This window comes from Crinia signifera, chromosome 19 (assembly GCF_055691185.1).
Source record: "Crinia signifera chromosome 19, ASM5569118v1, whole genome shotgun sequence".
Classification (NCBI taxonomy): Eukaryota; Metazoa; Chordata; class Amphibia; order Anura; family Myobatrachidae; genus Crinia; species Crinia signifera.
Genome location: NC_139226.1, coordinates 68,932,581 through 68,952,536, shown reverse-complemented (window position 1 = coordinate 68,952,536; position 19,956 = coordinate 68,932,581). Strand labels below are relative to the sequence as shown.

Here is a 19,956-nt window from a genome sequence, read left to right as displayed (position 1 = left end):
TTGCCTTGAAAAGAGATTATGTTGAAAAATAATTGAAAGATTTTAGTCTTCATTCTTAACACAGGTACTTATTGATCCACCCTCATATTTGTACATGCTAAGCATGTCTCCTCTTTTACTGTACGTCTTTTCTCCAGCATAAAAATTTCCAGTTTGGATAATCTGCCCTCATAGCTCAAGGACTCCATTACTTTAATTAGTTTGGTAGCCCAAACAAAACGGGAGTTTTTGCCAGTCGCACAGGAAAGTGTAAAAGTCAGTAAATTTAGATGGACCCTTTTATGTGGATTATTTGTGGATTTCACAGTAGAAACAAAATGGTGTACTACCATTAGACACTAGGTATTTAGGACAATTGAAGGAAAGAAAAAGAAAAGAATGTATTTGGTTGGTGCACCTAAGAATTGAATACAGTAAAATTTAACTTTTATTAAGTCTTTAAAAGATTGCGAAATAACACACAAACATACATGTAAACACGAGACTGGTGAATTTAAAAAGGATGTTTATCATCACTCAATGTACCCCCAATACACAATTTCCCAGGTAAATTGAAAGATTAGATGTAACATGTCAATTGTAAGGTGTGTATGCAGAATCTCTAAGAACCCAATTGGCGGTTCTTATTTCACACACTGTAAAATAGGATTCGTGATCAATTAAGATATCACTAAGTAGTCACCCTTCTTAATAATAATAATCCGCTGTGAGATAGGGTTCTAGACTACAATATATCCTATTTAATATTTCTAAGAATCGGGGAGGCTGAGTTGTAAGTCCGAGTATGCAGGTTTCAACCGCTGCTCTTACTCCAGACTTCAGCCGTTCGTTCCCCTGCTGCCTGATAACGTCTGAGGTGTATGCCCGTGCACGGCCTCAGAGATGCGGAGAGCTGGAGTGGGGTGACACACGTCAGGTACCGCACTTCTCAGCAAAGGGTTCCGTGCACAGTGGAGACCCGAGGACGCAACGTTACATCAATCAAAATATATAGATATCTGGGGAGAGGTTATCGGGAGACTCACTGGTGTGTGGTCGGCGCATGCTTCTCAAGAGCTTCGTCAGGACCATCCCTGGTCCTATACTACTTATACCTATAATACTTAGAATATCAGATATTGTCACAAGTAAACAACTATGGTTCCTCTCCTGTCGCAAGCTGTGGGCTTAATTCAGGTCTGAGAACATGGCTGCAAATTTGCAGGCTCAGCAAATATCAATAGACTGTACATGCATACAGCCCATAGCACACATGCGCAAGCCCGTCCTGCGATATCCTTCAGGGCCATACGCAAGTTGATTGACCCAAAGACGGCATTTGAGGGTAGCAACAGTAATTTTTTGGGAGTGTGTCAGGAAACATAGTGTGCGTCCACATCCGCGGCCTCATCCTTACCTGCATGCTGGTGTGCCTGAGGGTGGCGCTGTACTCGGGTGTAATCGATGATGGGATGTCTCCTGTGGTCCCCATGGGCCTAGCAAAGGCACAACACCATCGGCTCCCGGCCCAATACCCACCTCGGTTCCCAGACCGACACCAGTACACTGATATTCATCACCAGTTATATGTCGCCATCATCATAGATCTTCTTTCTCAAATCATCCAGTATACCTCTTTCTGAGTATCCTGTATCCTTGCTCATTGGCAGCTGTACAGAGTATTGAGCAGGGGGCAGCGACCTGCTCATCAGGTGCAGCGAAGACCAAAGCCCTTGTGGGCTTCCCTGGGGAAGACCACCGGTGGGTTAGACTCTGCACCCGTCCCTGGTTTACAGTCAACACTATGTCCCAGCTGCTCCCTTGTGCTACTGTCATCTCAAGTTGCAGCATGTCATTCCGCTTCCTAAAGCCGCATAGTTTGAAGTATCCAGCACCCTCCACTGGCCCACCAATGTCACAGCTGGGAACACAGAACTCAGCAGTGTTGACAGAGTCTCAGGGAAAACGCAGGCATGTCCAGGCTTTTGAAGGGAAGGCCGCTGGAGCAGGACAATCTTCGTCTATTGAACAAACTGAAGGTTTCAGAGAACCGATCTCTTAGGAACCTTATTCGGCTTGAAGGCCTTCCAGAATCAGTTAAGATTAGTACAGAAGTTTGTGGATATGTGGTCCGGCACTATTGTTATTCTATCTGAATAAAGTCATTTTTATTGGATCAAAGTTTTGTGACATTCAAGTTAAAAATACCTTTATGGGAGTCTACATAGCTTTATATATGTAAGCAGCTTTTTAACATCTGCACATTTGAGGTGATCCTCTAAATAACCCTATAAGGTTTTGGAATTGCTGGGAGCACCATCTTTCCATATTCTCCAATGCACGAACAGTGGTAGACATAGATCACAACCCTATAGGAGTATAATGTTTTATATTTCTCCTCTCTCCGTATATACAATATCTGAATTGAAGAGGACAAGGTGGAGACGACGAGGAGAATTACCGGTATCAATTATTGGGACAATCTTTTCAGTGCAAGTGAAACTATTTTTGTTGTATCTAAGTTTAGTCTATTTTGCACGTGATATAGTGCCAAGCAAAGCAGGTAGGGTAAATGAATGTGCCATTTTGGCTATCCACAGAGGACCATCCTGGGATTTTCATTGGAGATCCAGACTCAAATAATTTTTGGTCCAGCTTAGTGATGTTAAGCTTTTTTTTATGTTTTTTGGGATTTTTTTTTTTTTTTTTTAAGTGTGCTATATTTTTCTTACATGGAATTCATAATTTTTTACCAAATGAAATGGAGCATCATTCCATAGTAGGGTACACCGAACCCTAGCTTCTATAAAGATTCCTTTACATGCATACACCTTGGAGGTTATTCTGGTCCACATGCAAAGCTGCTTAATGAACAGCCTTGAGTGTGGTTTAATGCTGCCCCACCAAGTTCCCCGCACCGCATGCGAACGGATGTTTAGCATATACATCCATTTGCAGCATGTTTGCGGGGAGGAAATCATTCGATGGTCGCCGACCATCGAATGATTTCTAAGTTGCATGCAAATAAAAGACACCCTCTGGTGTCTTAGGTTTGCATGCTCACTATACAGGAAGAGGGTGGGCAGCTAACACCCGGTGACATCAGCTGTTCACCCCCCACCCCATTTGCAAATATGCATGGAAACACCCAGCGTTTTCATGGGAACACCCATAAATTTCTGTGTTTTTCCATGGGCCCAGTCTGTTGCCACCACCCCTCACTCACACTGCTAGGGGAGAACGGGATACAACAAAAAACAAAGATGGTGTCACCCAGAGCGATCCCACATATACAATAGAAGATATTATCTTACACAAACAAACGGGTTTTTCTATATGGAAAGATTTCCTGTATAGGTCCAGATAATCTGAAAAGCTCAAAAAGAAACACAAAATAGTGCAGACTGTATGGCCACCATAGAGGTTTAGATTGTCATCTCACTCACATTTATGTGGAGTTTATATGGGCACAAAAGGGACATTGAAGTCCTGCATAGATCCCTCTGATTCTGGTGATGGCCTGGAACTCAAAGAGTAGATATAGTGCAAAACCGTATATATAAAGATATAAACTTTTATTCCAGGTTTACACTCACATTTAAAAATTTTTAAAAAAAGGCATATAACACCACAGCGGGTGTATCACAGATATTAAGTGGATATCAGCCAAGGATGATACTTGCTGCTGGCTTGGCCTGGGGGTGCCGGCTCCTCCAAAGACAGCTGATGATAACGGGCAGACAAGCAGGATCCAAAAAGCTTCTTCCACAGGGTCCAGTTAGGTGGTGTTGGGTTAGCTTAAACGCGTTTTCGGACCTATCCGGGTCCTTCCTCAGAAGCTCACAACACCATCTCCCTGGAGCCTTTTTATGCTAGGGAGATAATGTTCGTTTCCGGTCTCATACGATTAACAGGAAGTGCAGGGTGTCCCCTAGAAAACTTTCCCCGATCGAGAACAGGCAAAAATGAAATACATACATAAACATCGCCATTAGTAGAAGGTGGATTTTCCAATAAAACATAGACTTAATGCAGGACATGATATATTATCCGAAACAGTAGTATATAGAGTGTGCTCCGTATCGTCGCTGGCCGGAAGCGGAAGTGATGTCCATGCGTTCCACTCGGCTTGGAACGCGGAAGTAGAATACTCTAATTGCGGTCCACTCTCTTCTATTCGGCCGGGGCTACTGTCAGCGTTTTCCTATTAGGTTGCACGTACTGAGAGTCCCTGTCAGTAATGTCCAAAAGAGGGATTTGTCCATAGAAAGGATCATAGTCCAATATGCCTCATAGGAAGAGATACATAATGAATGGGTATTAATTTCTCTAATAATTCATACATGGATAATATCATTAAAACTGCAAATAAATATAGCAGCAACAGAGAGAATAATAGACAAGTGGAGGAACAAGCAAAAAATGATTTATGCGCAAATTTAAAAATATATATAAAAATACAAAAATGTATAAAAAGGGGGTTTTATATATAAAAAAATTCTTTCTAGAAAAAATATTATAAAAAATATTTTATTTAATTAAAAATCACATCTATAAAAACCACTTCAGCTCGAATTCGCCATTTAGACCATTTGGGACAAGCGTTTTTAGTTTATATATCCACTGCATTTCTGCTTTCGCTAGTCTTTGGTCTAGATCCTTACATCTCCAAGTGGTTTGAAGAGATTGTAGTCCCCAAAAGGCCTTGATCTTAGTGGGGTCACAATTATGTTTTAATTTGAAATGGGCCGAAAGAGTATGTGTGCCGAGCCCCTTTTGTATATTATAAACATGCTCGGCCATTCTTACTTTCATACATCTAGTAGTTTTGCCGATGTATAATAGGCCACATACACATTCTACTCCATATATAATATTTTTGGAGTTACACGTAATAAAATTTTTTATGGGGTATTTGATACCATTCACATTAAAATCATTAATTTTGCTTGTTCCCTTTGTGCATTTACATATTTTACAGGAGCCACATCTATAGAAGCCTTTACTTCGTATACTGCTTCTGATTTGTGGTTCAATTGCACTCCTCACTACGTTGTCCTTGATAGAGGGTGCCCTCCTATAAATAAAGGAGGGTTTACCAGGTAAAACTTTCCCTATAGTAGGGTCCTGTTTTAAAATATTCCAATGTTTTTTAAAAATATATTCCACTGTTTTATGCTGGGTGTGGAATTGACTGATAAAAGCCCATTTTGTGTGGTCATTTGATGGGGGTAGAGTCTCTTTGTTTTTTAATAAATCGGTGCGGGGTATATTAGATACTTTAATACAAGCTTTATCTATCATTTCTTTATTGTACCCCTTATCGAGGAATCTTTGACTCAGATCTTCTATCTGGTTTTTATATTCGTCTTCTTCGGTGCAATTCCTTTTCGCTCTTATGAATTGACTGTATGGTATGCCATCAAGCCAATTGTCATGATATTGACTAGATCTTTCGATATAGCCATTACAATCAGTTGTTTTCCTATAGATTTTAGTTTCAAGCTTATTATTTTTGATATATAGACTGAGATCAAGAAAATTAATCAAATCTTTACTGGTTGAGAAAACTAGATTTATATTGAAATCATTATTGTTAAGATTTTGACAGAATGATTCCAAACTGTCGGGAGTGCCCCTCCAAAAAAACAAAATATCATCTATATACCTCTGCCAAAGCACCAGATCCGCCCCCAGAACCCCTCCATGCCAAACTACAAGATCTTCCCAGTATGCCATGAAGAGGTTCGCATAGCTAGGGGCGAATCTGGTGCCCATAGCAGTACCAACACGCTGGATGTAGTAGGTACCTTCAAAGTAAAAATAATTATTCCTCAGAATGAATTTAATTCCATCTAGAATAAAAGTTTTCAAATCCTCTGAATATTCTGATATATTCAGAAAATAAGTTACTGCTTCCAGTCCTTTTTCTTCCCTTATTATTGTATAAAGTGTGGAAACATCCGCACTGGCTAGAGTAAAGTTTTCTTCCCATTTTACATCTTCTAGTATTCTAAGAAGTTCGCCTGTGTCTTTAAGGTAAGCTTTTGTACTTTTTACTAGTGGTTGTAGGTGGAAATCTATAATGGCTGACAGATTGGATGTTATACTATTTGTACCGGAGACTATTGGTCTGCCGGGGGGGTGGAGGGGGTCCTTGTGGATTTTGGGTAATGTGTATAAAGTGGGGGTTGATGGATTTTTAATATTGATATAATCGTATTCAGTTTTAGTTATCACATTACTGTTTAGGGCCTTGGTGGTCAGATCAATTAAATCGGTTGAGATTTTTTGAATGGGGTCAGATTTTAACTTTTCATAGGTATTACCTTCTGTCAGTTGCATATTGATCTCTCTAATATAATCTACTTTATCCACAAGGACTACCCCTCCACCCTTGTCAGCCGGCTTGATGATAAGGTCACTGTCACTTTTTAATGCCTTAAGTGCTATCCATTCCTTTTGTGTAAGATTACAATTCTTTCTTTTCCCCTTAAGAGTTTGTTCCACTTCCTCAAGTACCATTTTACTGAAGCAATCAATGAAGCAGCCCTTTTGACCACTTGGATAGAATGTGGATTTGTTCCTGAATTCCGATCTGGGTGGAACCCCAGTATCTTCATTTTCAGGTTCTTTATTTAAAAAGAATTTTTTGAGGGTCAGCTTACGTATGTATTTCTGTAGGTCTACATAAAAAGCAAAAGGATCTAATTTATGTGTGGGAGCATACTTAAGACCTCTTTTCAGCACTTTCTCTTCATGTACAGTTAATTTCCTTTTGCTTAAATTGAATATTTTGATTTCCTCTACCGGTTTAAGGGGTGTATTTGTAATAGGTTTCTCTTTTTGGTTTGATTTTTTATTATTTTTTCTTTTAATACCCCCTCTTTTGCCCCGTTTTAATTTCTTTTTTCTAGGGTTTATCTGATTTTTAATTAAATAAAATATTTTTTATAATATTTTTTATAGAAAGAAATTTTTTATATATAAAACCCCCTTTTTATACATTTTTGTATTTTTATATATATTTTTAAATTTGCGCATAAATCATTTTTTGCTTGTTCCTCCACTTGTCTATTATTCTCTCTGTTGCTGCTATATTTATTTGCAGTTTTAATGATATTATCCATGTATGAATTATTAGAGAAATTAATACCCATTCATTATGTATCTCTTCCTATGAGGCATATTGGACTATGATCCTTTCTATGGACAAATCCCTCTTTTGGACATTACTGACAGGGACTCTCAGTACGTGCAACCTAATAGGAAAACGCTGACAGTAGCCCCGGCCGAATAGAAGAGAGTGGACCGCAATTAGAGTATTCTACGTCCGCGTTCCAAGCCGAGTGGAACGCATGGACATCACTTCCGCTTCCGGCCAGCGACGATACGGAGCACACTCTATATACTACTGTTTCGGATAATATATCATGTCCTGCATTAAGTCTATGTTTTATTGGAAAATCCACCTTCTACTAATGGCGATGTTTATGTATGTATTTCATTTTTGCCTGTTCTCGATCGGGGAAAGTTTTCTAGGGGACACCCTGCACTTCCTGTTAATCGTATGAGACCGGAAACGAACATTATCTCCCTAGCATAAAAAGGCTCCAGGGAGATGGTGTTGTGAGCTTCTGAGGAAGGACCCGGATAGGTCCGAAAACGCGTTTAAGCTAACCCAACACCACTTAACTGGACCCTGTGGAAGAAGCTTTTTGGATCCTGCTTGTCTGCCCGTTATCATCAGCTGTCTTTGGAGGAGCCGGCACCCCCAGGCCAAGCCAGCAGCAAGTATCATCCTTGGCTGATATCCACTTAATATCTGTGATACACCCGCTGTGGTGTTATATGCCTTTTTTTAAAAATTTTGAAATGTGAGTGTAAACCTGGAATAAAAGTTTATATCTTTATATATACGGTTTTGCACTATATCTACTCTTTGAGTTCCAGGCCATCACCAGAATCAGAGGGATCTATGCAGGACTTCAATGTCCCTTTTGTGCCCATATAAACTCCACATAAATGTGAGTGAGATGACAATCTAAACCTCTATGGTGGCCATACAGTCTGCACTATTTTGTGTTTCTTTTTGAGCTTTTCAGATTATCTGGACCTATACAGGAAATCTTTCCATATAGAAAAACCCGTTTTTTTGTGTAAGATAATATCTTCTATTGTATATGTGGGATCGCTCTGGGTGACACCATCTTTGTTTTTTGTTGTATTCTCAAACTTTGGTGAAAGTTTTCTCTTGGTGTCATTGGAGCTGCACCCCACTAGGTGGCGCATTAAGGAGATTTATATCTTTTTCTTGTTAGTACTTTTTATCACCATTTAAATTTCCTATTTGCTGCAACCATGTTAAAATTTAGAGACCAGAGAAGGGCGGGTTTAAAAGACCTATTTTCATCAGATCCTGATATACCCACAAATGGCAATGTAGATCTTTCATTAAAAATTAACAAATTGGAATACACGGTAATTAAAGAAAACCGGATCTGGTGGGAAATCAGTAGTTTGGAAAAATATCAATCCGAAGATCTGGTACCTAAGGGTTTAAAAATTAACAAACCGCCCTCATTTGATTCCAGTGGACCCAATTTAAAAAAAGAATGGGATTCCATTTTACATCATTGTTCAAACAGATTAATGGAATTAATTATTAAAGAACGTAAGGAAACCCTGGAAAGGCTAAATGTTGAAATCAACGATCTATATAAGGAATTAGAACCAATTAGAGAGTCTAATGAATTCAAGCTAGCAGAAAATAAAACCCTAGAACGTCTTAATAAAGATAGTAGAGAATTAAAAGAAAAGAAAAAGAAAAAATATCAAAGGGACATAAATTTAGCGAAACAGGATAAGAATCATGAGAATCAACAGACCACTATAACTGGAGATGATATAAATAGCAATCCCAGATATAGACCACACCCACGTGAAAGGAGAGAGTTCTTACAGGCCCGTGACAACAAAAATTATGGGGACAGAACACATAATGGAGGGAAAAGAAACTTCCATAGATTTGATCAAAGATCACCTCCAAGACAAATAAGGTATTGGAACCCTCCCCGTAATAATCACCAACATACCGAAAGATATGAAAGGGATTATAGACAGAATGAATCCTACAGGGATAATGAATACCAACACCCTAGAAAATACAGACGAAATAGCACCGAGAGGGATAGAACACAAAATTGGTCCTATAACAATAATAGGTATAGAGTACTTGACGATCTTGATAAAGGGGAAAACTCATCTTTTTTATGGTACAAGACACACAGAGGAAGAAACAGATAAACCCTAGAAAAAAGAAATTAAAACGGGGCAAAAGAGGGGGTATTAAAAGAAAAAATAATAAAAAATCAAACCAAAAAGAGAAACCTATTACAAATACACCCCTTAAACCGGTACAGGAAATCAAAATATTCAATTTAAGCAAAAGGAAATTAACTGTACATGAAGAGAAAGTGCTGAAAAGAGGTCTTAAGTATGCTCCCACACATAAATTAGATCCTTTTGCTTTTTATGTAGACCTACAGAAATACATACGTAAGCTGACCCTCAAAAAATTCTTTTTAAATAAAGAACCTGAAAATGAAGATACTGGGGTTCCACCCAGATCGGAATTCAGGAACAAATCCACATTCTATCCAAGTGGTCAAAAGGGCTGCTTCATTGATTGCTTCAGTAAAATGGTACTTGAGGAAGTGGAACAAACTCTTAAGGGGAAAAGAAAGAATTGTAATCTTACACAAAAGGAATGGATAGCACTTAAGGCATTAAAAAGTGACAGTGACCTTATCATCAAGCCGGCTGACAAGGGTGGAGGGGTAGTCCTTGTGGATAAAGTAGATTATATTAGAGAGATCAATACGCAACTGACAGAAGGTAATACCTATGAAAAGTTAAAATCTGACCCCATTCAAAAAATCTCAACCGATTGAATTGATCTGACCACCAAGGCCCTAAACAGTAATGTGATAACTAAAACTGAATACGATTATATCAATATTAAAAATCCATCAACCCCCACTTTATACACATTACCCAAAATCCACAAGGACCCCCTCCACCCCCCCCGGCAGACCAATAGTCTCCGGTACAAATAGTATAACATCCAATCTGTCAGCCATTATAGATTTCCACCTACAACCACTAGTAAAAAGTACAAAAGCTTACCTTAAAGACACAGGCGAACTTCTTAGAATACTAGAAGATGTAAAATGGGAAGAAAACTTTACTCTAGCCAGTGCGGATGTTTCCACACTTTATACAATAATAAGGGAAGAAAAAGGACTGGAAGCAGTAACTTATTTTCTGAATATATCAGAATATTCAGAGGATTTGAAAACTTTTATTCTAGATGGAATTAAATTCATTCTGAGGAATAATTATTTTTACTTTGAAGGTACCTACTACATCCAGCGTGTTGGTACTGCTATGGGCACCAGATTCGCCCCTAGCTATGCGAACCTCTTCATGGCATACTGGGAAGATCTTGTAGTTTGGCATGGAGGGGTTCTGGGGGCGGATCTGGTGCTTTGGCAGAGGTATATAGATGATATTTTGTTTTTTTGGAGGGGCACTCCCGACAGTTTGGAATCATTCTGTCAAAATCTTAACAATAATGATTTCAATATAAATCTAGTTTTCTCAACCAGTAAAGATTTGATTAATTTTCTTGATCTCAGTCTATATATCAAAAATAATAAGCTTGAAACTAAAATCTATAGGAAAACAACTGATTGTAATGGCTATATCGAAAGATCTAGTCAACATCATGACAATTGGCTTGATGGCATACCATACAGTCAATTCATAAGAGCGAAAAGGAATTGCACCGAAGAAGACGAATATAAAAACCAGATAGAAGATCTGAGTCAAAGATTCCTCGATAAGGGGTACAATAAAGAAATGATAGATAAAGCTTGTATTAAAGTATCTAATATACCCCGCACCGATTTATTAAAAAACAAAGAGACTCTACCCCCATCAAATGACCACACAAAATGGGCTTTTATCAGTCAATTCCACACCCAGCATAAAACAGTGGAATATATTTTTAAAAAACATTGGAATATTTTAAAACAGGACCCTACTATAGGGAAAGTTTTACCTGGTAAACCCTCCTTTATTTATAGGAGGGCACCCTCTATCAAGGACAACGTAGTGAGGAGTGCAATTGAACCACAAATCAGAAGCAGTATACGAAGTAAAGGCTTCTATAGATGTGGCTCCTGTAAAATATGTAAATGCACAAAAGGAACAAGCAAAATTAATGATTTTAATGTGAATGGTATCAAATACCCCATAAAAAATTTTATTACGTGTAACTCCAAAAATATTATATATGGAGTAGAATGTGTATGTGGCCTATTATACATCGGCAAAACTACTAGATGTATGAAAGTAAGAATGGCCGAGCATGTTTATAATATACAAAAGGGGCTCGGCACACATACTCTTTCGGCCCATTTCAAATTAAAACATAATTGTGACCCCACTAAGATCAAGGCCTTTTGGGGACTACAATCTCTTCAAACCACTTGGAGATGTAAGGATCTAGACCAAAGACTAGCGAAAGCAGAAATGCAGTGGATATATAAACTAAAAACGCTTGTCCCAAATGGTCTAAATGGCGAATTCGAGCTGAAGTGGTTTTTATAGATGTGATTTTTAATTAAATAAAATATTTTTTATAATATTTTTTATAGAAAGAAATTTTTTATATATAAAACCCCCTTTTTATACATTTTTGTATTTTTATATATATTTTTAAATTTGCGCATAAATCATTTTTTGCTTGTTCCTCCACTTGTCTATTATTCTCTCTGTTGCTGCTATATTTATTTGCAGTTTTAATGATATTATCCATGTATGAATTATTAGAGAAATTAATACCCATTCATTATGTATCTCTTCCTATGAGGCATATTGGACTATGATCCTTTCTATGGACAAATCCCTCTTTTGGACATTACTGACAGGGACTCTCAGTACGTGCAACCTAATAGGAAAACGCTGACAGTAGCCCCGGCCGAATAGAAGAGAGTGGACCGCAATTAGAGTATTCTACTTCCGCGTTCCAAGCCGAGTGGAACGCATGGACATCACTTCCGCTTCCGGCCAGCGACGATACGGAGCACACTCTATATACTACTGTTTCGGATAATATATCATGTCCTGCATTAAGTCTATGTTTTATTGGAAAATCCACCTTCTACTCAGTGGCGTAACTAGAAATTTTGCTCCCCCCTGCCAAAAATAATTCTGGCGCCCCCCCCCCCCCCCCCCCCCCCCAAAAAAAAATAGTATTAATCAGGCACCTCTCCATACCTCCTTCCCTCTATCACCCTTGTACCTCTAATACACCCCTTGTCTCTATTAACCCTGCACCTCTCCCTCCCTCCTTCCCTTTAATACTCTTACGCAGATGTGGACAGAACAAAGGTTCTGCTCCTTCAGAGGCCTGTGGCATCACAGCTGGAGTGCCACTTAATTATTTAAAAATAAATTATTATGAGAGCCTTCTATTAAGGGTGAGGCACCCATTTATACAACCACTTTTAAAATTAATGGGCAAAGGGGGCACAACACAAAATCTGTGAGGGGCCAGTCCTATATGAAACGACCCTTAGCAGCTGTGTGGCTGTGTCACCAGAGGCATTACTATAAACTGTATGGGCCCCATAGCACAATTTTGAACACTTAATTAGTGTGGGTGCAGGAGTCAAGAGGGTGGGTTATGGTAAAAAATAAATAGTAAATAAAATTATAATTAAGAAAAATTAAAACACACTGGGACTTACATCTTAGTGCTGCTGCACATCGTAGCAGATTTGTGAAGGTGCTTGCTATCAGGCAATAGTGCAGAGATGACCCGGGTCACAGCAGAGATCTTTTTCTGGTGCCGGGAAGAAGGTGTCTGCATCTTGCTCTTCCTAAGTGCACCAGAGCGCATCCCCCTCCTACCCTGACGGCCATGTCATTAAATATACAGGGCAAGTGCAACACATGGCTTGTTGTGCAGGCTGTGTGCTCAGCTGTCATGCTCTGAGCACACATAGCCACACATAAGCCGTCCTGCAGTTCACTTCCCGTTCATGGCCGGGAAAGGTGAAAGTGTGTGAGGTCACAAACTTCGAGCACTGCCTGTCAGCACTCACACAGCCTCTGAAGCCCCAGCGCTGCAGACTACAGGGAGCCCAGAAGAGATAACGGAGCGTGCAAGGTAAAAGGGGGAGCTCTGTGGCTGTCTGTGTGAGGACGCTCAATTAACCCTGTCATTGCGTCCTCACACAGACAGCCAGAGGCGGAGAGAAGGCTGCTGCACCTCACTCAGGAATCTTGCCTCCGGCGTCACCCGTGACCCTGCGCCCCCTTGGCGTCTGCGCCCCCCCGCCATGGCGGGGGCTGCTGAGCGCTAGTTACGCCAGTGCTTCTACTAATGGCGATGTTTATGTATGTATTTCATTTTTGCCTGTTCTCGATCGGGGAAAGTTTTCTAGGGGACACCCTGCACTTCCTGTTAATCGTATGAGACCGGAAACGAACATTATCTCCCTAGCATAAAAAGGCTCCAGGGAGATGGTGTTGTGAGCTTCTGAGGAAGGACCCGGATAGGTCCGAAAACGCGTTTAAGCTAACCCAACACCACCTAACTGGACCCTGTGGAAGAAGCTTTTTGGATCCTGCTTGTCTGCCCGTTATCATCAGCTGTCTTTGGAGGAGCCGGCACCCCCAGGCCAAGCCAGCAGCAAGTATCATCCTTGGCTGATATCCACTTAATATCTGTGATACACCCGCTGTGGTGTTATATGCCTTTTTTTAAAAAATTTTAAATGTGAGTGTAAACCTGGAATAAAAGTTTATATCTTTATATATACGGTTTTGCACTATATCTACTCTTTGAGTTCCAGGCCATCACCAGAATCAGAGGGATCTATGCAGGACTTCAATGTCCCTTTTGTGCCCATATAAACTCCACATAAATGTGAGTGAGATGACAATCTAAACCTCTATGGTGGCCATACAGTCTGCACTATTTTGTGTTTCTTTTTGAGCTTTTCAGATTATCTGGACCTATACAGGAAATCTTTCCATATAGAAAAACCCGTTTTTTTGTGTTAGATAATATCTTCTATTGTATATGTGGGATCGCTCTGGGTGACACCATCTTTGTTTTTTGTTGTATTCTCAAACTTTGGTGAAAGTTTTCTCTTGGTGTCATTGGAGCTGCACCCCACTAGGTGGCGCATTAAGGAGATTTATATCTTTTTCAGGGGAGAACGGGATGGCGAATAAGCAATTCGCCGTGCCTGCTCGCACCAAGTGGCTGCACATGCGCATATCGCTAAAGCGGAGTCGCTAAACATCGCTCCCCGTGCTAAAGCGCGGGGAGGCGTTGGGACCTGAATAATATCCCTTATCCTGTGTAAGTCTAGCTGTATTCTATTTAAGCTTAGGTCCTGTCTGGTGTGTTAAAGATACCTTCATATGAGTTTTTTCAATGAAGAAGGGTACATTTACTAAAACTTTTAAACTAGGGATGAGCACATTCGGATCCTAGAGATCTTAACACACCCGAACTTACATGATTGCATTTGAGCTGTTCAATTCCATCCTGCCATTTTTCCAAGCCGAACACTAAGCTGAACGTCATCTTCCTGATGTCAGATTCTCACGAGACCTGAATTTGAAATACTGTAAGTCCAGACTTCCGACGCCATCTTCAATTCGCATGTGAAATGTAGAGAGCAGGGATGTGTCCGTGCTATCTGCAGAGGGGAAATATATGGGGACTTAAGGGGGGGGGGACAACGAAAAAAAGGTACATCTACTAAGGGGAAACTAATGAGCAGGAAACTGTACTAAGGGGGAACTACTGAAGATAAAACTACTAAGGGGGAATTACTAAGGGTACGATTATGGGGAGCACTACTAAGGGGGACTGGTATATGTAACTGCTGTGGGGGACAACAAAGGGGCTCACTGTCAAAAATATTTTTATTTTTACTGCAAGGCTGCCCAGTGTTCCAGATCAATCCAGCTGTGTTGCCCAGTGTCGTCATACGTTTTTACTGCAAGGGCTGTTAAGTGTGCCGTATCAGTCTAGGGGTGTAGTATCATTCCAGGGGTATCATTTCAGGGGTGAGCCAAGTGTGCCTTATAATTAATAGGGTGCTGCTAAGTCAGCCTTATAAATCAAGGGGTGCTGCCATTTTTTTATTAAAATTATTTAAAGGTTTTTTTCTTTTTAATACAAGAGTGTCACCCTGTGGCCCATATTCAGATCTGATTGCAGTACAAATCTGTTTGGAAAATGGGCAAAACCATGTGCACTGCAGGTGGGGCAGATGTAACGTGCAGAGGAGTTAAATTTGGGTGGGGTGTGTTGAAACAAATCTAAATTGCAGTGTACAAATAATGCAGCCAGTATTTACCCTGCACAGAAACAAAATAACTCACACACATCTAACTCTCTGCACATGTTACATCTGTCCCACCTGCAGTGCACATGGTTTTGACCATTTTCCAAACAAATTTGTACTGCGATCAGATCTGAATAAAGGCCTGTGTGCCATTTAATTCCATGTGTGCCAACATGTGCGCTATAGCAGGTCAGGGATGCCACCATTTGTGCAGTATAATTCCAGGGGTGAGCAAAATTACACACACACACATATATACTTATCAAGGTTAAACATAATTTATCATCAATTAAGTATTGGATGATTGATCATGTCCCCCTATCGATCAGGGGAGGGAATCATAGACTATCATTGTTACATTGCGAAACCCGCTGGATTGCCAGACTGGGTACAGTATCACCTAACTGTTATAATTAGAGTGGCTAAAATCTGTTTCTATGTGAGAGATAGAGAGATAGATAGAAAACCCTCGCTCTCAATATTCATGTGTAGATATGCTGGGGCATCCATCAAACTCAGATCGCTTGTTCATAAATATCCAATAGGTATACTCAGCTCACTCAGATTTTTTTTCTATAAAGTTCAAAACATCAAAGCTTTATTGTAATCCATTTAAAAGCTGAAGGCATAGTCGACGTTTCGGGACCCTTTTTCAAGACACTGCACCAACGTCTGTATTCCAGAGGCAACCTAAAAGCAGACTACCACAAACCAAGCTAAATACCAAAGGGCACTGCCTCACACATTAGCATCCGCCAATCATAAGCATCAGTTACCGCCCCAAAGGCGCTCCATCAGTAACAGAAGAGACCAGCTGCCACCTTCCGCCTGGTGTCATAACATTTCATTGGAAGAGAGCACAGAGCTACTTCCGCCTTCGACCTTGTGTTCCACCAGTTGCTGGGTGGCCTACAACTTTCGCCCTGCGGTCCAACATACATACATACATATATATATATATATATATATATACATACATACATACATATACATACATACATACATATAGAGTCCTCATGGTGGGACCGGCACTCCAATCCTATAGCCGCAGCTGCCGAGGTGCTTGTCCAAATAGTACAATGTACGGAAGTGACGTAGAGCTTACAGGCGCCGGCTTCCGAGTCAGGACAGCACGGCGGCTCGGGCTGCGGGCGGCCAATGCATGGCGTACACCCGGGAAGGGAGGACCCCCTATTTCACTATATAGGTAAGCTTGTATACCTTTTGTCTTTATGCACGTTTTTTGCTTTGATAAAGGGGGTCAAACCCCGAAACGTTAGCACCTTCCATTCAGTGTGTCTGGCTGGTTATTTATTCAAGTGGAAGACCGAGGGAGTGCTTTTTCTATCTTGCTTATACATTGTACTATTTGGACAAGCACCTCGGCAGCTGCGGCTATAGGATTGGAGTGCCGGTCCCACCACGAGGACTCTATATTGGAAAGTCCCTCTACACACTTGAGGGTCCAACCTGGACAAGGCACCCACACCACCATCTTTTTTGCTGTTTACCATATAGGTGAAACTGCCTTTGAAGCTACTTCATACGTGCTCATAAGTGGACACCCCCACTGTTTCCCCAGCAAGGGGGCAGAAGGCACAGTGGGTGAACTTTTAAACACTTCCCTTCACCTTCTCCACCCAGCTCACCGATCCTACGACAAATACTACAAAGTGGACAAAGATCCCGTGAATACCAGTGTAACCTTTTCTGTCTCAGAGTGGACACAAGGTGCAAGCCGGCATCAATATGGTGGATCGTGAGGAGAGACGACAGGACACAGCGGCAGCCTATTCAAGGCCTAATATCCCTTTGGGAGAAAGACTGCGGTTTTCCGACAGTGAGACCGAATCTGTCCTCTTTAAAGAAAGATTAGCTGAGATCACAGAGGATGTAACTGCACAAGAACTTTTCAATGGCCTCTTGAAACTAAAAAAGAGGGAGACCGATTTTTTGATGCATGGAGTCACCTTGTCTGAGTATATGCGGGAAAAGAAAATTCCCAGAGGGTTCTGCGTCAAAAAAATTCTGACCATAGGTCGATATAACAATGATTTCTGTCGCCGCTGGGTTGCGGTTTTGAATAATTGTTCTTTCAACCTCATGACGCTTGGCATAGAGGAATCAGTGAGAGAACTATCCCTGGTAAGAGAAAAATAAAGACCTTTGAATTGAACCATGATGAAACCCTGGCAAAAGATACTACAGAGAACTGGCTAGAAAAATTGACGACACAAATGTCGACATACAAAAAAGAACTACCGTATATACTCGAGTATAAGCCGAGTTTTTCAGCCTTCTTTTTAGCTGAAAAAGCCCCCACTCGGCTTATACTCGAGTCAGTGGCTTCTTTCCTGCGTCCAGCCATCTACTTCGCTGCCCGGCTGCACTTTAAACATAGGCGCGGCTACGGCAACATGGCCGCCGGCCTCCTGCACTATACATGTCCTCAGTGCAGGAGGCCGGCGGCCATGTTGCCGTAGCCGCGCCTTTTTTCAAAGTGGAGCCGGGCAGCGAAGTGGACGGCAGGGCAGTGGCGGCGGCCGCGTACCCCCCCCCCCCGTGGAGCCTGTCAGCGGCGCACCCTAAACACCCTGGAGTCGGATGATGGAGGAGGTAAGCGGTGGCTGCTCCCTCCCCCCTCCGTGTGTGGTGTCCCTTGCATGGGGATCAACCTGTGGTGTCCCAGCTGTCAGCACAGGAATCAGCCTGTGGTGTCCCCCAGCCTGAGCAGCCTGTAATGCATTATGCAGGAGTAGCAGCCTGTGGTGTCCTGCTATTAGGCAGGGGGAGCCCCCTGTGGTGTCCTGTTATTAGGCAGGGGGAGCCCCCTGTGGTGTCCTGTTATTAGGCAGGGGGAGCCCCCTGTGGTGTCCTGCTATGAGGCAGGGGGAGTCCCCTGTGGTGTCCTGCTATTAGGCAGGGGGAGCAGCCTGTGGTGTCCTGCTATTAGGCAGGGGGAGCAGCCTGTGGTGTCCTGCTATTAGGCAGGGGGAGCAGCCTGTGGTGTCCTGCTATTAGGCAGGGGGAGCAGCCTGTGGTGTCCTGCTATTATGCAAGGGGAGCAGTCTGTTGTGTCCTGGTATTTTTATACAGGGAAATATACCAGTAGCTGCTGCATTTCCCACCCTAGGCTTATACTCGGGTCAATAAGTTTTCCCAGTTTTTTGTGGTAAAATTAGGTGCCTCGGCTTATATTCGGGTCGGCTTATACTCGAGTATATACGGTAACTAATTTCAAGAAAAAGAAATTTGAAGTTGTAAATCGTGATTACGATGAATCTAATGTGTATGGGTGGTTAACGGGCACCAACCAATACAGACAACAAACAGCTCGGACCAAGAGACACTTCAATCGCAAACAGCGTGAATATGATTCCACCAGCGACTCTCAATCCTCAGCTGGAGAGATGCCAGAGGTAAACATCAAAAAACAAAGGAAAAAAGAAAAAAAAAATCCACAGGGAAGCCCCCTTTAGGGGTAAAGACCCGCGCAGCTCGTGGGGCAAAACCAGACCCACAAGAAAAGGCGGCCAGCACAAGCGGCGCAATCCCCAAGAATCGCAAGAGATGAATGCCATATTCAATCTGACAGATCTAACCTTATCCCCTGCAGAGATTAAGGTATTGAATCGAGGACTCTCCTTCATACCCACTTGCAGATACGACGACTTCCAATGGAAATTAGAGACGTCCCGACTACATCGTCAGCTAAAACTTCGTGATCATTTTAAAGAGCACACTGACACAACTACGGTTGTCAATAAATATTCTAAGTTTAAAAACAAATCCAAGTTTGACCCTTTCTCGGCCAATACAGCCATACAGAGCTTCATCAAAACCCTCAAATTTCAAGTCAATGAAGAACAGAAAAAATCTAAATTCTCCAACTTAACAGGAGATGAATGGAATGCCATCAAAGAGCTCCGGAAAAAAAGAGGAGATTATGATTCTCCCAGCAGACAAAGGCGGGGGAATAGTCCTGCTTCCGTTATCGGATTACAAAAAGGAGGTATACTCCCAACTCAACAACGCTGAGACATATGACCGCCTCACTGCAGATCCCACTGCCAAATACAAAAGTGAACTGGATATTCTATTAGATCAAGCTGTCATAGACAACATCATCCCCACAGAACTGGGCAACTACTTGAAAACAGACTACCCACGGGTACCCATTATATACGGTTTGCCCAAGGTTCATAAAAACCTAAATCATCCACCGGCCCGGGAGTCGATTTATAGCAAAGCTGCTACCGTGTTAGATCACTTCATTCAACCATGTGTCCAAGCACAACCAACATATCTCCGCGATACGACAGATCTCTTGCTCAAATTAAAAGCCTTACAAGACATCCCTGACAACATATGGCTATGCTCGCTCAATATATCGAGTTTGTACACCAGCATACCCCATAACGATGGCATGGCAGCTATGAGATCGGTGATGGAGAACAATGTGCTATATCAGAGTCCTCACCCAGACTTTATGATGGAACTATTAAAACTCACACTGTATCGCAATTTTTTCATGTTT

The 19,956-nt window shown here is 41.5% G+C and overlaps 1 protein-coding gene across 11 annotated transcripts in view; it reads right to left on the bottom strand.

Moving 5' to 3' along the window:
* Positions 1–19,956, bottom strand: part of FOXJ3 (forkhead box J3) — a 425,779-nt gene that overhangs the window by 318,956 nt on the left and 86,867 nt on the right. For 9 of the 11 annotated variants that reach the window (XR_014463957.1, XM_083162745.1, XM_083162744.1 and 6 more), the window contains one exon: positions 14,582–14,765. The exons of 1 other annotated variant lie outside the window; for it this stretch is intronic. Coding sequence is in view for 2 of the 10 variants with exons in the window: in XM_083162745.1 (XP_083018871.1) it covers positions 14,582–14,650 (69 nt within the window). In the remaining 8 variants the exon portion in view is untranslated. Of the gene's footprint in view, positions 1–14,581; positions 14,766–19,956 lie in introns of those variants that run through there. One more of the 11 variants, XM_083162739.1, reaches the window with a different exon arrangement.